Consider the following 13,906-nt stretch of genomic DNA (forward strand, 5'->3'; position numbering starts at 1 on the left):
CACGATCAGTAGCATGGAGATACATCTTTGTTTACGTTACGCTGTTCCTTTTGCAACCTTTTTGTGTAAAACACCAGCTACAAACACTTGGATCTTGGATCTGCTGTGATTTAGGACTAAAGGTGCATCTGTTGTTTCCTTTTTGCATGTAAAGACAGCTGGATGGAAGCGCTGGAAATTCAAAAACAAACTGCAGTTTAAAAAAAATAAGCCTTTACATTTGGCTGAGATGGAAAAGTCTGAGTATCAGTCACAGAGAAATGCACTGAAGTGCAATTAAAAAAAGACTACGGGACTAAACTGTGTCATATATGAAGCTTCTGCTCCACTGAAGAAGCAACAAAAAAAAAGGCGAAAACATCTGATCTGTGTGGAGTGGCCTGGCAAAGAGACTACAACCTTCCTCCAATTACTACTTAAAAAAAACATAAATACCACATTTACATGAGGTTTTCTACCATTCAAGGTTTGACTGCTGCTCTTTTTACTCGTCTTGGTGCGCCCTCGTGTTTGTAACGTTTATAACGGCACCCGACTTACGAATTAGAGCCACCAGCTGTTTATCTCAATCAACCAATTCATAATATCTGAATAACAGTGGTGAGTAGAAAGACAAATGTTGGCATCATACGTGTCTGAAAACAACAAATATGTAACAATTGTACATTTCATATGTAGCAGATACGTTGAAACTTTACGTCTTAAACTTCAAATATATTGTGACAACAATGTGGTTAACAAGTTTTTAGGTTGAGGCATGAAAAACACTTGGTTAGGGTTAGATTAAAATATCCAGTTTTGTCAGGCACAGCTGGACATGCCATTAACACATGTCCAAAACATACATGCTTTTGTTTTTATAAACACAGCAGAGCATGTCCAAAATTCTCATTTACAGAGACCAGCTTTTGTCTTAAACACAGCTGGAAATATCCTGAAAAACCCACTTTAGTCTCTACAAACATAGCTGAATATGTCCCAAACTCGCCCTAAAAAATACCCAATTTTGTGACCAGAAAAACATCTGAAAATGTCGTGAACTTAAAAAAAACCAAAAAAAAAACCCTGCGTGTGTCGCAACAAAGACAGCCAGACACGTCCCAAACGCTTGTGTAAAAACACCTGCTTTTCTGTCAAACATGGCTAGAAATATCCTGACTTCTCATCATAAAATTTTTTCATAAAGTTTTTTTTGCTACACTCATGCCTGGACATGTCCTAAGTCTTGTCAAAGAAATACCTACTTTAGTCATTACTTACATGGCTAGGCAGGTCCCAACACCGCTGGAACTGACCTGGTCGCTCATTAAAAAAACACCCGCTTTAATTGGTCTTTCGCACTGGTCTGCTGACATCTGCAGCTTTGCATTCATCTTGCCTGGGGTCATGATGTTAACGTTCCCCTCCTCCTCCTGAGGAGAAACTCAGCTCATATATATGTTTTCTGAACTGTATTATATTTATGAAATGTAACGCCTCCCTAATTTGCAGAAAAGTACAATGTATACATAACATTTTATTATCGTAACTGAGCTGAACGCGCATTTTCTTTTGCCGATATTTCAGTCACTTTAATTTGTGCTACATTTGGATGGAAACATCGTTAATGACGGTAAAACTGTGATTTTTGTCCGTATGTGGAGGTGTTAACTCAAAGGTTTAATGAAATCTTTTTCTTTTTGCTTTTCGACCTGCATGTATCATGTGCCATTTTTGTAGATGCTGTAAATACTATTAAAGTCCAGAATCTCTTATCGTTCTGATATTGCTTCACGTCCACTAACCTATTTGGAGGAAAACGCCATTACTCCAGCAGTACTGCATGCTCTTTTCAACAATGTCAGTCAGTCAGAAAGTCACATACAGTCTCTCAGACCGCCGCCTCCGCGGTCTGACAAAAATACATGCAGGAGAGGAAACAGAAATCCATTAAATACTTGATGCAGTTGTGAACTAAGTCGGTACCTTTGCAGCTTTGAAACGTCCCTGTGGGCTCATAAAGCCACTGACCCAGATGGCCACCAGGCTGTGGAGAGCATGCGGTTATTTTGTGTGATTGTCAGAAGCGGTGAGCGCTTCGTGGTGCGGTCGAGCTGTGACACACTTTAGGTGACTTGTTTGTAGTGTGGAAATCCGTGCCAAGTGTGGCAAACATGGATGCTGTGTGACCCGAGTCCAGGTCCGGAGGGGCCGAGGAAACATGACTGAAGCCAAGCGTGCAGAGAGCAGCCTGGGTTGTGCGCAAGGACAACCTCTGCATGTGGAATGAGTTCCAGGCAGGAGGCAGCGAGGAGAGGAGGAGGATGCACTAGCACAAGTGCAGCAGGCTCCTCAGCGCTGGTATGTTCACAGCACACCAGGTTTTGTGTGTGTCTGTGTGTGCATGAACAGTGTGTGTGTGTGTGAGTGCTATCTGGGAGATGGTAGGGCATGATTGGCGTGTGCACGAGGGAGGATGGGGCTGCACGGCGCTGATTGGTTGTGCTCCCTCGTAGGGCGTGGCCAGAATATGAATGACTGCTCCTGCCTTTCGCGCTGCCAGGTTTTGGGGACAGTTACCGAGGAGGGATGGGGTGTTTGAGATTGTGCGTGCTGAGGGGAGAGCATTGGAGCTTGTGAGGGAAGGGAGGAAAGAAAAGGGGAGGGGGGTGAACAGAGAGAGAAAGAGAACAGGAGCTTGTGAAGAGAAAGAGGGAGGGAGCTTGAGGCACCGAGACCGGACTACCGCTCAAACACTGCAGTCTTTCTTTTTGCCTCTCTGTGGAAACTGTCTTTCTCTTCTCCCCGCCTGTCTCTCCTTTCTGCTTCTCCCGCTGCTTTGCAATGACCCCGGTGGACACCTTGATCTCCTTGCCCACCTAGAGAAGAGGAGAGAGATGCTGTAGCGGAGGAGGGGGAGACGAGAAGAGGGGACACCGCACACTTTGCCTCACTGATGAGAGTCTGGAAATTAATTAACCGCCGTCAGCAGAGAGGGGGGAGCGCAGAGAGGGGCTCAGTGTGAGGTGCAGAGAGAAGAGAATAAGAGGGAGTTGAAGAGGGCGCATTGCTAGATGTGTGAAGAGCAGGCGGCAGAGGAGAGGCAGGGTAACCCCTAGACACTTTTCAGAGACGAGAGGGACAAGTTAGGGCAGATGCAAAAGAAGCGAGAGGGGAAGTAATCCAAGAAGCCAAAGAATGGTCTGCTCATTATTCATCCTTTCACGCTTCTTTTCATAACACCATCCTCTCATCTTTTTTTTTTTTTTTTTGCATGTCAGCAAAAGCACATCGACAACCACATGCCGAACACTCAGCCACGACTTAGACCCAGCGTAGCATCTCGTTCTCAGCGGATGTGAGTAAAAGAAGTTGATTGGCTGATTCAGGGGTGCCGTTACCTCCCGGCTGAGAGCACCTGCTCGGGAATTTCTCATGAGACCAGGTAGGACGTTTCTGGATCCAGCCGGAGAGGTCGAGCCGAAGCCCCTCTGGTCGTGATTGAAGCGTCAGGAGATGAAACCGCAGACCGGCTTATCTCTCCGAGCATGACACCTGTGTTTGAGCGATTACAGAGAGGGAAATGTGCAGATGTGTGTGCTGGGATTATGTCCTAAATACACAGAATTACACAGGTGTTGCGGCAGGATTATGCAGAGTCTCCTGCTGAATATAGTGACACTGTAGGATTAAAGAGGAACTCAAGTCAAGTGGATGGCAGCACATTATCTTCCACAGATTAAGTCAGATCAGGCGTGATCACACCTGTGGTAAAATTAAATCAGTCACTCCAGGGGTTGTAACGCGTTTGAGGTAAACTGGGGACACGTTGAAAAATCAACAAAATCTCAGCATCCAGTGGAGTAACTTCGGGTCCCTCGCTGAGGACTTTGCTCAGACCTCAAGTGCACAAAGTGACTATTAAAGACTCTTAAAGCTTCCATAATGAGACGCTCGAGCACGGATGAGACTCCATACCGGCGCAGTCCGTCTCTGGACAGCAAACCCGACACGCCGCCGTTCACTTCTGGGTTCCACCGCTTCAGCGGGGAGTTTGAGTACAAGCGGCCGCCGTTTGCGTTTGGCTTTCACACGACAAAAGGGCCGCAGACGTCCAAGGGACGCTACGCCCAGGGGAAGAAGTATGTGGTGTTTTACCTGGACCTCTCCTTCATATTCCTCCTAGAACTGCGGCGCTGCAGGATGGCCGAGGGTTGCATGATGGCCCTGCGATATGGAATGGTCTTCTTCAACCTCCTCTTCTGGGTGAGTCCTTTTTTTTAATCTTTTGAGTGTGAGCAGAAAGCGCTGTTTCTTGACTTTTTTTTTTGCTTCTCTGTTACTCATATTTTCTTGTTTGGAGGGAGCTCTCTTATGTGTGCACCCAGAGTGATGTGAGAGGAGTGAGGAGGGGGGAGTGTGTGTGAGAAAGAGACAGATCATGCATTTAGATCATGTGTACAAAGCCCACTGTGTGGGTGAGTCAAGCTTTTTCTGTTCCCTACACAGTACTTTAAGTGTGGGTGTACTCGGCATTGTTTGCTGTGTTAAGCTTTGGCATATTTGGAGCTTGCATTATGTGCACACTAGTTAATCACAGTGTTACCGCGGAGCTGTAATTCTTCACCTACCTCTGCTCCACTCACCTCCTCCTGCACAACAGCGCTTTTCTCAGCCCATCAAAGTGTCCGTCGTCAACCTGCTCTATCTGGCTGATCGTATCTGTTTGCCGTGGGGACGTTTTGAGCCTTGGTGTCTGTCTGCCTCTGTCAATCCCGCTCCGATAGCCTCACAACAGATCACTTTCATTCGCACAGTGAAGTCTGTCATGTTCCACAGCCGAGCTCCATATTTAAAGATCCCGATCTTTGCTTCTTTTTTTTTTAAACTCCCTTTTATGCAATCCGTTGCACAAGTTGTCACAGAGTTTTGAGGCGATGCTGGCCCCTGTGGTTACCTTGCTGGGATTACTTTGATTTGTCATACTTCTGTTCTTATTGGTTACGGAATCAGCCGAGGCCTTGGACGCTGAAATGCAATCTAGCTGCCAAGATGCAATCTCCCTCGGGAAGTGAATGACCTCTTCACCTCTACATCTTCTCTCAGCTCTAAAGTGCTGTCAGAGAGGGGGTGTTTGTTATTAGCACACTCTTGCCGTGTGTGTGTGTGTGTGTGTGTGGTCACTCTGGATTAATAATGACCACATGACCATGCCGAGCTCCTGAGAAATCATGTTATGATCCTCCAGGTAAGAAAAGAGGAGCTCCTCCAATATAACGCCTGTCTTTGAAAATAACACGTCTGAGTCACAGTCGCAGCTGATGGCGAATGTCAGACCTCGCTGTCACCACCATTTCTGCAGTAATTTACAAGCTGTTACATGTCGAGAGGTTCGTCCAGACCCAGTTTCTGCACGTCTCATTCAAAATTTAGACCGGTTTTGAATATGACCCCAATATTATGTTGACAGCGGAGTGGATGGGATATTGAGCCCAGACAGTCAACACAGATTATACCAACGCTTTCAACTTTACTTTCAGAGTTATGATGCAGCAGATGAGAGTTTACATCCTGTGTGAAAAAGAGAAGCGCCGTACAGTAGGGGCTCTCATCAACAACTCTCGTTCATAGATTATTTATATGAGTGAGATTTCCACCTCCACAGGCTCGACTGTTAATAAGCTCTCACAGAGTGTCTGAGGAAGGGATGTTATACAAAAAAACACCACCTTAATCAGAACAAAAAGTCAAAGTGTCACGGAAATTCTTAAAAAATACAGTGTTGTGATAAAAGCAACTTCTGCACTACACAGCGTGATGAACAGGATTTATTATTGGACTAATTATGAGCTGTTTTTAGTACGTACGTGAGGCGCAATGTGAAAACTTCTCATGACAGTTTTGTAGTTTGATATTGGCAGATTTTCTTAACCTAAAATACATCTGATTAGTCAGATGTGGCTCTGGCACAATTAAAGGTCCAGTGTGTATGATTTGGGAGGGATGTAGTGGCAGAAATGGAGTATAATATAGCAAGTATGTTTTTTTCAGTCATTGCTTTTTTGTTACCTTAGAATAAGTTGTTTATTGCTACATAGGGAGTGGGTTCTTGTCCAAGAAGTCCACCATGTTTCTACAGTAGCCCAGAAAAGACCAATGCTGACTCTAAATAGGGACATTAAGGTTTTTGCATCTGCCATCGTCCATTCGTTAGGAGAGCTATTGGTATATATATATACTGTGCGGTGATTTATTGCACCACACTCCCGGAGTGCAGAGCGTACTCAGAGCTGAAACAGAGCAGCAGAATATGAGACACAGTGAAAGTGAAACTTAGCTGTTCATTGTGCTGGACATTAAAGTTTTGCATTCACTCACTCTGCATGCTGCTTCTCCTCTCATCAGTTGATAAGATCAGCTCTGACTGAATCAACAAACCAAATATCCACACCGCAACTCAAACTGCTTCTGATGGATGAAAATAACTCATAATGGATTTTGCCAGCACTGCATTCACAGACTGTAAAAATATCTGAATTTAGAGAGTGAACACAAAAGAGAATGATGAAAAAAAGGGGACTTGTGCACACAAGATTAAAAAAATAAAATTAGGTTTGCTGATCTAAAATTGGGGAGCAGTAGAGCAGTTTACCCATAAATGACACCAAAACCCACAAGAGACTCCCAGCATAGTGATCAATTAGATCTAAAAGACTATTTTGGCACAAACATTTACCTGTCAGTGTGGCGGATAGACTTCCAAAATTTACTCACCAAACAGCAAAAAAATCAACCCCCATTTGATGCTTGGTGGCTATTAATTTCATGACCCTGCGCATAATTTTTGTCACATTATGTGACATTTCATTAGACACAAACGTACTTGTTTTAAGCAAAACCATGATATTTTTTTCCTAAACCCAACCAACCCACGTGCTTTTGTTGCCTAAATCCATGGGTAAACAAATCTGATAACAAACATGTTATCTTTGTTGTTAGTTTATTTTACCTGTTCTCCTGCCTGTCTGTGACGCCGCATGGACACACCAACTAAACAACCCACAAACACACGCAAAAGCTGACAGAAAGTCAGATTTGTGTGTGTTCCCAGACAGTGGGAATGCAGCCTATCGCCTATAATTGGCTGATTTACCTGAGTTTGAAAAACCTGCGTGCATGTGCTAATTTTGGTAGGAAGACCAGCCACAAAAAGTAAAAACATAATTTGCTGTGTCAATATTTTGATCAGTGTGGACCTAATGCCAGTTAACATCCAGGCAGCTTTTATAGTTTCAACGTTGCATTTAATGTGGACTTTGCACCCTAAATTCAGAGAGAACTTCTACACAGCCGGTCTATTTGTTGTGGAGAGGGAGAAACCTCTGCACATGATTCGGCCCACGGTGAAAAAAATGAACAAAAAATGTTGAAGGAATCCTAGCTGGGAGAAGTTTCAGATGGTTGCAATCCGCAATCCTCACCACTAGATGTCACTAAATCTTACACATGGTGCAAGTGTGCAATAAAAGGGTATCATTTTTAGGACAGCGTTGATATTTTTCTGTACAGTAATACTCCACCTGGACTGAAGACAAAAAGTCTGAAGCCTGAGACTCAGTTTGTGGCCTCGTATTCAGTAAATTGGTCTGGAAGGGAAATGATTTGTTACTGAGTCATTGTTACTGCTGATTTCTGACAACCTGAAAGTACAGTACGATTGGTGCAGCTTTGTCTGTTGAAACAGTGATTTCAGCTAGTAATTTACCACCAAAGTGAAAGTATGTGCTCCAGAGCATACACTATGCAGGAAAACAATTATTTTCCTTTTTGAAAACATGTCACGGGATAACAGGAAATGTCAGTGGAGTAATTCTCTGCTTATTTCCTAACGGACAGCAATCATTCTTCCTTCTGAAATATTGGTTCTACATTAAAGGTGCTGAGCTATACAGTTGTCATTTATTTAGTCCATTTCCCCTGTGATGATGTCTGTGAGCGGGAAGAAAACAACAAGCAACAAGGACAAAAAGAGGACAAGCATTCAAGAAAACAGATTTTATAAGAGCTGGAGATCATCAAGTGTTCACTGGAGGACCACAATGACAATAAGCCTTCAGGCTTTGTTGTGTTTACATCCTTGGTGATTTGTTATGTACTGTACTAAAAGACTGCAGTGCGGTGTTATTTATGTTTTTAATCATTAAAGAAAATCAATCAATCAGGACTATATCATAATATATATATGCCACTGCTTGTGGGAAGGATGAGAAAATTGACCAGCAACTTGTTCTGGTAGTCGCTTTGTTGTTAAGTCCTTTTCAGGCAAAACTCCCCCAAATTTGCTGGTTCCAGACCACTTAATGTGAGAATTTATCACCGTTACTGTTTCATGTCATGGTAGATTCAAAAGCTTAAAAGTGGAACTGTTGGCTGAACAAATGCAGGAATGTGAAAATATTTTCTTGGGCTCAGGCCTTTCCTGGCCTAAACAATTTATTTATTAATTTTAACATCACAGACAACAACTATAGTCGCAACCCTTAAGTTATCAATGGCGATGTTCAAAATCTCACACTAACATGCTGTTTATACTATAGCACCTTTTCCTCTTGACAAAAAAACCCACTAACACCACAAACATCTGGCTTTTGCATTTAATGGGAAATGTTAAAATCCACATTCACTCCCAGGACAAATGCCGCTGCAGGAGTCACAGATATCACCTTATTTTAACAGGGTTTCCTATGTTTAAATTAGATATACTGTCACACAGTTGTATACCTCCATGCACCAGTCAAGTTGCACTCAGTTTACATCCATGTCTGCGAAAACACAGGCACTTCACACACAGAAGATCCATATAATCAGCACAGTCACAAGGTGGTTCTTCTTGAGTTATGGCCATAAACATGTCGTATGAGGTCAACGTGACCTTCACCTTTTCATTAGATTCTAATCAGTTCATTCTTGAGACCACATGGAAGTTTTTGCAAAATTTGAGGAAACTCCCTCAAGGCCATCTTCTGATACTGCAGTCAGAAAATGAGAAGGATGCAAGGTCACAGTGACCTTGACCTTTGAACACTAAATTCTTATCAGCTCATCGCTGAGTCGTATTAAATGTTTGTGTCAAGTTTGAAAAAAATCCCACAAGGTATTGTTGAGATATCACTTTGACAAGAATGAGACACATGCAAGGTCACTGTGCCCTTGACCTTTAAAATCTAATCAGCTTATCCTTGAGTCAGCTCAAACGTTTGTGCCAAATTTGAGATATTCCCCCTCTGTGTTCTTGAGATATTGCGCTCACAAGAATGTGACAGACGAGGTCACAGTGACCTTAGACCACTAAAATCTGATCAGATCATCCTTGAATCCAAATGGACGTTTGTGCAAAGTTTGAGGAAATTCCCTCAAGGCAGTCCTGATATATCACGTTCACAAGAATGGAACAGACATACAGATGGACAACCCGAAAACACAGTGCCTCCAGCCACGAGTTTCACCGGCGTGGAAGCGTAAAAGTACACCAAAGATCACCACTACTCGCAGTTAGAAACAAAGTGAAATATACAAATAGCGAAACATGCTCCGCTCACAGTCTGCCCTCTGTGGAGCCCTGGAGCCCCGCCCCCTGAGAGCCTGTTCATTTTTTTTCAATTTTTTTAATACTTACAGTGTCTCGTGTCCAAATCACACCAAATTTTACGATGCACTTTCTTGGATGCCCAGCAATACACCTACCAAATGTGAAGGAGTTTGGCTGAACGGTTCCCGAGAGGATGCCAAGGACACCGGTACACACATAGAGATTCCTTGCTTTATAGTCAGATTGCAGCATGGTTCACACATGCCTCAGTACAGTGAGAAATCTCCTGAAATGTCACTCAGAAATTCACATTTCTGCAGGGCGTGCATCATAAAAATTAATTTCATACAGAGATTTATGAGCGTTAAATGCCAGAATCCTTTGCATCACCATCCGTGACAGTTTTTTGACATGAGACCAAAAAGTTCTCTGTCATGTTAAAAGCCAAGTGTCTGTCCAGAGGCAGCAACAGGAGAAAAAAACTGAAGAAATGGGTTGTTATAGTCTGTGCAATGACAGCTTTGGCTAAAATGAGGAAATGAAGTCCCACTGAGAGAAAGTCAGACAGGAGAGTTTGAAGATAACGACAGCGCAGTATGGGCCTGACTGTTGAACTGACAGAAGATAATACTGTATACAGCACAACAAGCGCTTCGTACTGAAGACATCAAATTCATAAATATGATTAGAAAACGACAAACTGCACACACAGAGAGAGAAGTGTTAATAACCATGATGTTTCACATGAACCTCGACAGTGTCAGCAGTGTTATCTCGACACAGTTTGTTGATAATGTGACTCCACATGTTGCGTGAGAAGATTGTGTGACACACGTGACAGACAAAAGGAACATACCAGCCTGTGAATATGCAGCCCAGCTTGTTATGAATGTAAATGACTGAACGCCTGTAGGCTCTGAAGGAACTGCTTTGCCGATTTTCGACCGGCTGTGTATCAAAATGTGGGTAAGTAAGTGTAAATGGACAGTGGTAAACTTCCCTCGGTGTAATCAGTGCCTAGATCTCCCTGTTGAGCCCCACAGTGAACCTCTGGTGCAAAACGTGTCTTTTTGTTGAGTTTTCACTGGCTCCCAGGCTGCTGCTGTACCTACAGGCTGTACTACCTTATGCCTTAAAAAAATTAACTCTGATTAATCGAGTTTCTTGGTTACTTTTAACCCAGTTTTTGTGTCATCGAAGTACTTCAAGCCCGAAATATCACCTCAAAGCAAAGCATTTTGTAGTGAACTCAGAGGTCCGAGCTTGCACAGCCTCTGATGCTACCGCTAGCAGCCAGCCTCGTCAATCCACACTGGACCAGGCCTTTAGACGGAAGCAAATGTTTTGATAATTATCTTGACTCCATACAACCTTTTACTTCAGTTTAAAAGTATCTCTCTATCACAGAGATGAGGAAATAAAAATAAGTCTGTTTTACTCAAACCTCCCTGCTTCTGTTTCAAAATAAAAGTCCTCTGAGAACATGTCTGTTGACAGAATCCCATCATTTGTTGACACGAGGCATTTTATTTTGAAATATTTGCAGGACCATGTTGTTGAGAATGCAGGAGCTTGTACAACTTCATAAATGACTGAAATCTGTGCTTATAAATGTGAACTGAATTTTTAAAAATACATTCACAATTGAAGTATGTGATTAATCTGGATTAATTAATTGTTATGAGTTATGAGTTCACATTACGTCACCAATCAGCAGGAGCGTGCCTCTGTGGCACACTGCATCCTGGTAGTTGTAGGCTTTCTACCTTTTAACAAAAGCAAATGCCACAATCATTTTTCCTCTGTTTTCTATGGTCATGTAGCACCAGTTTCAAAAGTATTTGCATCTTTCTACCATAGACACAGCTCAGTTCTGAAATCTTTTCAGCAGTGAAATACTGGATAAAAAATGAAAGATGAAATACAATGGATTGCAGTAACAATCTAGGGACGCTGCAAATAGAAAAATACCACAATGTCGATAGAAATTTCTGAAATAACTCCTGCAGCCTGATCCACTTCTCTGCTGTCCACCTGTATTCTCAATGTGTTACAAACAGCCACATTTTCACCAAAATACAACAAAAAATTGATAAATTCACAGCTTTTATTGGTCAGCTTTTATTGCTTCTTTGTTGAACCACAACTGGGTTTGCTTAAACTGGATCTCAAACAACGTGATAATACTTGATGGTGTTACCTCAAAGTGGATGAAATGAGAAAGATAAGTTGGAGGCCTTGTGGAGTGCGAGCCGTCTCCCAGTGGAGTGTTTTCAGGTCGATTGAGTATTTAGGTGTTTAGGATTGAAGGCAGCTCTGTCTTCCTCCCAGTTTGGCATCATGCAGCTCCCTCGCGGTGGGCAGCAAACTGACAATCACCCACGCTGTGCTGCCCTGAGAGCAGCGGAAGGTGGAGAAGAACCAGGCTATGGCAGAAGAAGTGCTTTTTGTTCTGTGGCTGCTAAAAAAAGGCCAGAGGAAGGTTTTCATCAGACTTCCTTCGCTATGATTGCTTGATTAAATAGGGTTTGTTTTTCTTGTCCTTTTGACGTTGGTGTTGGCGATGGCGGATCTGTCCTGACTGTAACAAGTCAAGTCGAGTCAATTTTATTTTTGAGCCCATTATCACAAAACATGGTTTGCCTCAGAGGGCTTTACAGTGTACGACATCCCTCTGCCCTTAGACCAGGCATGTCAAACTGGTCCACAGGGGGGCCGGTGTGGCTGCAGGTTTTGTTTCCAACCAAGTAGCAGCACACCAGACTTGACTAATTTAATCAACTGATCTCCGTCTTCAGACAGTTGATTGGTCAAACTGTGTGCTCTTGGTTGGGTGGCACAAAAACCTGCAGCCACACCGGCCCCCCTGTGGACCAGTTTGACATGCCTGCCTTAGACCCTCACATCACCCAAGGAGAAACTCCCGAAAAAGAACCCCTGTAACGGGGAAAAAAAGGAAGAAACCTCAGGAAGAGCGGTAGAGGATGATGAGGGATCCCTCTTCCAGGACGGACAGACGTGCAATAGATGTCGTAAATAACGAAAAATGAAAAAATAAAATACAATTGTGGCAAAAAGGAACGGTTCACGGTTCCTGTGTGAGTTTGTCAGTCGCTGATGCAGCTAATACCTTTCTTTTGGGGCGGGGAAGTGTCAACTGCTGTACTGCCTGTTGCAGTAGGTACAAACTGATTAAACGGGACCTATTATGCTTTTCGGTATTTTGTGTCTCATATATAATGTCACTACATATTTAGGAACAGATTCCTGCTGAAACCTGTCCAGTTGCATTGAGGAGCTTCTATTCAATCCCTCCAGGAGTTTGGATTTGCAACAATTCAAGCAAATTCTGCCGATCCCTCTGAATTCGGCAATTCCAATTCAATCACCATAATTTTACAACAAACTTGACTTAATTTATGTAACAGCTGTGAACAGCGTATTGTTTCACTCAGCCCCTCTCTTTCTCTCTGTCTATCATAGAACTACTGCTCCCCCCATGACAGTCACACATTTCACATTACGCAAATATCAGCTTTGATAAATGCATCATAGCATGATGTGCATCCTATGTAACTGTAATTGAAAAAAAAACAAACTCTTATAATAAAATAAAAGACAGAAAGAAATATGACTAGAGTATTGCAATCTTTTAGAACCGAAATCAGGTGTTTTAGACCGGAACAATTATAAAAACAGCCTGCAAAATTCTGGAGGGACTTATTATTGGTTTTCACAGTACAAAGTGCCACTATTCTTTGTAACAGTCATTCTCCAGTTGCAAGTACACTTGACATGCATGTAGTTACATGCTAAGATTGGGGAAACACGTAATCTTGAATGCTGATTTTGTTAATTTCTCCCTGATTTTGGATCACATTCTTGCTAGACGATGTCTATTTGTATTTAGAAGCTTTTACTGAGTATTTTCTCAGTCTTTTTCATCATGTACTCAAATCATGCATTCATCATCATGTCAAATAGTCATTTTTGGGCTATAGGGCACCATGTGGTGGACCCCGAAAGTTGTAATTCAACTGTTTGGCTTCTATGAAATTTGGCTTCAAAGCCCGGCACACTTCCTGAGGGCCTGATAGAGAAGCAGAGATACAGAAGACCTGGAAATGCTCACCTGTCAGTGCAGATTAGGCTTTTTCAGGAGAAGAGCTTTAAGAGAAAGGTGGTAAAACGGAGCGTCAATACATATGTTCCAACACACACAGTTTGTGGAAAATAAGGTATTATTTAGAAGTTTTAAACATGTTTAAACATTAAAGCATGTAAATATGCTCCATTTGAAACCTTAAATGCAAGTATGAATGTGAAAAATGAGCATTA

General features: G+C 42.7%; 1 protein-coding gene across 2 annotated transcripts in view; it reads left to right on the plus strand.

Annotated features, from left to right (window-relative positions):
- The window catches only part of tspan4a (tetraspanin 4a), a 203,068-nt gene that overhangs the window by 35,628 nt on the left and 153,534 nt on the right, over positions 1-13,906 (plus strand). Inside the window, exon 2 of one of the 2 annotated variants that reach the window (XM_042490493.2) lies at positions 4,166-4,245. In XM_042490493.2, the coding sequence (XP_042346427.1) occupies positions 4,183-4,245 (63 nt within the window). In that variant the 5' untranslated portion in view covers positions 4,166-4,182. Of the gene's footprint in view, positions 1-2,639; positions 4,246-13,906 lie in introns of those variants that run through there. The other variant, XM_042490485.2, reaches the window with a different exon arrangement.

The sequence above is a fragment of the Plectropomus leopardus genome, chromosome 1 (assembly GCF_026936395.1).
Source record: "Plectropomus leopardus strain MGB_pleo_1.0 chromosome 1, ASM2693639v1, whole genome shotgun sequence".
Lineage (NCBI taxonomy): Eukaryota > Metazoa > Chordata > Actinopteri > Perciformes > Serranidae > Plectropomus > Plectropomus leopardus.